This window comes from Marmota marmota, unplaced genomic scaffold (genome assembly GCF_001458135.2).
Source record: "Marmota marmota marmota unplaced genomic scaffold, marMar, whole genome shotgun sequence".
Taxonomy (NCBI): domain Eukaryota; kingdom Metazoa; phylum Chordata; class Mammalia; order Rodentia; family Sciuridae; genus Marmota; species Marmota marmota.
This window is the reverse complement of record NW_026000326.1, coordinates 1-3,267: the sequence shown is the minus strand read 5'-3', so window position 1 is coordinate 3,267 and position 3,267 is coordinate 1. Positions and strand designations below refer to the sequence as shown.

The 3,267-nt window shown below is 53.7% G+C and overlaps 1 protein-coding gene across 2 annotated transcripts; it reads right to left on the bottom strand.

The window, feature by feature from the left end:
- Nucleotides 1-6: 6 nt before the first annotated feature.
- On the bottom strand, nt 7-3,267 carry LOC107134811 (TSC22 domain family protein 3). 2 transcript variants are annotated; one of them, XM_015476838.2, is made up of 3 exons: nt 3,132-3,267; nt 2,389-2,440; nt 7-1,285 (listed from the first exon to the last, which is right to left on the bottom strand). In XM_015476838.2, exons 1-3 carry the CDS (start codon nt 3,251-3,253, stop codon nt 1,055-1,057), a joined length of 405 nt encoding a protein of 134 aa, XP_015332324.1. In that variant the 5' UTR covers nt 3,254-3,267; the 3' UTR covers nt 7-1,054. The 2 variants fall into 2 exon arrangements, with proteins under 2 accessions (XP_015332324.1, XP_015332325.1); XM_015476839.2 differs by lacking the exon at nt 3,132-3,267 and adding an exon at nt 2,795-2,992.

Sequence of the window (3,267 nt, the reverse complement as noted above, 5' to 3'; positions counted from 1 at the left end):
AAAAAAAAAAAAAAAAAAAAAAAGTTCTCAAATGACAATGTGAAGTCCAAGCTGATCTTCTCTCAACCCCATTCTATGTAGTCAGCACCAGTGAATGGTGGGTTTGGCATTCGAAAAAGGATTTCACATGTCTTCAGTGGAGAGTTGGGGAAAGAAAGGGTACAGCAGCAAGGCATCCGTGGCCACATTCTGAGGGCTGGCCCTCCTCTCCCTGCCTTTACTCTTGAGTTTTACTTAATCTAAAGGACAAACTGGATCGACGTGGTAAATGAGCACAGTCAAAGAATTAGCTTTAAGAGATAAGGGACCAGTCAATACTCCCAAAGCTGGTCAGGCCCTTCAACATGTAGGTGTATGTATATATGGATACATCGCTACACTAAGATATAGATCTAGCCCTATAAGTATATATACGCATTTATGGCTATATAGAAAAACTATGCCAATACTAACCAAACAGAACTTTGTAAGCGCTCATCCCAAAGCTGTAATCCCACACAGGGCTGTGCACAAAGCCATGCATTAGACCATATTAACCGACAGAAGGCTGACCTGGCTCAATCTCTCCCATCTGTGCCCCCCTGCCTTGGCGAGGCAGGGGAGAAGGGAGAGGTTGCCTCTGCTTAAAACACAAGTGGCTTCTTCATAGAACAGTCATCAGGTGAAGCTGTTGAAGATGTCCATGGAAATGAAAAACAGACCCCTTTATACATTCTGGAGCAAACTGGCATCACATGTCAAACTACCTTTCTCCTTTGCCAGTTGCAGCTAAGTTGCCCAGGCCCTGGGAGCCCCCAGGGCGCAGTGGCATTAGAGGCTCACTGGCTTGGGGTTTTGAAGCCCCATGCAACTCAGCCTCCAGAGACCTGCTCTTTGTCAGGGGTCTGTCACTGGAGTGGACCCAGGTGGCCATGTCCTTGGGACATCTCTTGGCACCAGCTATGCTAGGTGTAAAGTTCTCCACGTGAGATGATGCTTGGGGAGCCAAAAACAAACCGGAAAGAACTAGGTAGAACAAGTTTCGTGGCTCTGCCCACCCTAAGGACAGAGCCACTTACACCGCAGAACCACCGGGGGCTTCAGGTGCTTGTGGGGATTCGGCAGCTGGCTCTTCAGGACTCAGCCGAGACTGGAACTTCTCCAGCTGTTCGGGGCTCGCCAGGGTCTTCAGGAGGGTGTTCTCACGCTCCAGCTGGGAGTTCTTCTCCACCAGCTCTCGGATCTGCTCCTTCAGTATCTCCACCTCCTCTCTCACAGCATACATCAGGTGATTCTTCACCAGATCCTGCCAAGGAGGAAACCACACAAAGAGATTCTTCAGCTATTAAGGCCCCTCTGCAGTACCTTCACCCTGCCATGGGGCTGCCTGCCCTAGCTTTCATGTTACTGCCTTGAAGCCTTCCCTCAGCATGCCACTCCTGTAGCCCAATTCCTCATAGCTCCTCTCTGAAGCACTTAAACCTTCACACAAGAGTACTGTAGAATTTGGGCCTTGCCAGAGTTGGGAGCCAGGTTTTGAAAAAGAAAGGTCCACCTTTCTGCAAGTTCCTAAAGATTTTCAAGTCTGGCTGTTGTAGGGACTTTTGGAGTGAGAATTCTACTGGTTGCTGGTTGGCCCAGCTGCTGGTCTAAATCAGGGGTCCACGGGGACCTGCAACACACCCCATCTTGTTGGTCTCCTTTACAAATCTTCACCAAAGAAATAAAATTGGTTATTTGGGAGTCTCTTCCCCTTCACAGGACTCAGCACATTAGAGTCGCAGCTGGCCTGCAGCCTGGTTGGACAGGCATTTGCTGGTGGGGGGTGTAGAGATTGCTCCATCCTCTCTGAATTTGATGACTGATTACACTAGGGGTGGGGAAGTGTGTCGTTTAGGCTTCAGAGAACAATTAAGGGGCTTCTAATTGTGAGAAGCCCCGAGCCCCTATAGCCATTTTGCTTGCTCAGTGAAGTCTGACCTCTACCTGGTAAGCAGAGGGAGATGGTGTGGGGTGCTTGGCTTTCTATTTCCTCCCAACTTCTGACCCCAGCCCAGTCTCTGCAGAGGCACTGCAGTGCAGTTGCATCCAATTTGCTCTGGCCCCTGCCAACTGCAGGATACAAATACAAGAGTCTCAGCTCCCTGCCCTGCAGCAGCCCAGGAGGGAGCCAGAGGCTGCAGCAAAGCCCTGGGATGGAGGAGGGGAGGAGAAAGGGAGCCCAGCAAGGGTAGACTGCTGTAACTCTAACCAGACTTTACCAAATGTCTCCAGGGAGGATAGGAATCTGGCTTTGGCTTTCTCAGGCCTTTGGCTAACAGCTTTTGTGCCCACCCCCTCAGTTCTGCCCAGAGTCACATAAGCAGCAGCTAAGTCTGGGGATGGGAATGACGCAGTGATGCCACTCACCATTGCCTGCTCAATCTTGTTGTCTATGGCCACCACGCTGGCTCCGGAGGCACTGTCAAGACAAAAGCAAAGCGACCCGTTACCCTCTGGGTTCCACTCTGAGTACCTGGCAGTTGTGACCAAAGTCTTCCATCTGCCCTGGGTCTTCCTCTCCCCTGCCTCCCTGGCCTGGAGTTCCAGGCAGTTTGGCAGCGGGTCCTTCTCTGGCCCCTGCAGGAAGCTGCACCTCCCCACCCAGGCTAGCTCAGCGATGCCACCCGGAGTTCCTTGAGTTCCTACCGACCTGAGCAGCCCGGGTCCTGGGGCACATGGGCCAGCGTAGCCTGCCCAGGGATACACAAACAATGAGGGCGCCAGGTCTAGGAAGGCCCCCGCCGCAGGCCCAAAAGGTCCCAGGCAAACCTACCGGGCTCAGAACCTAGCTAAGAATTTCTTCTCTGCTCAGAAGCTTCCGGCCTTCTCCCCGGTGGTGCACCCCTGCCCGCCCTTGATCCCTCTGCCTCTGGCTGCCTCTGCGGCTGCAGCAGCTGGTTCTCACGGCGCAGCAGCCGCAGGGACGCTCAGACGACGGCGGATCCCAGCGCGGTGGTGACCCCCCTTCCTGCGTCCCTTACCCCCGCCCCTTCCCAGGATGCTGCACCACAGGGAACTGGGGCCGGCAGCACAGGGCTCGCTCAGAGATCCAGCTCCCAGCCCAGCCCAGCCCCCGCCAGCGCCAGGCTGGAGCTGGGGCCAGTCGTTACCTGTTATCCAGCTTAACGGAAACCACATCCCCTCCAAGCAGGGAAGAGAAGAAGGAGATGGAGAAATTGTGCAGCTGATAGACCGCCACCTCCATGGGGGTCTGATACATTTCGGTGTTCATGGCTCGGATTGCCG

Coding starts and splice junctions, on each gene's coding strand:
- LOC107134811 (XM_015476838.2), bottom strand. CDS start 3,253: ATGAACACCGAAATGTATCAGACCCCCATGGAGGTGGCGGTCTATCAG. Junction 2,441..3,131: donor TCCGTTAAGCTGGATAACAG/GTAACGACTGGC, acceptor TTGTCTTGACAG/TGCCTCCGGAGCCAGCGTGG. Junction 1,286..2,388: donor ACAAGATTGAGCAGGCAATG/GTGAGTGGCATC, acceptor CCTCCTTGGCAG/GATCTGGTGAAGAATCACCT.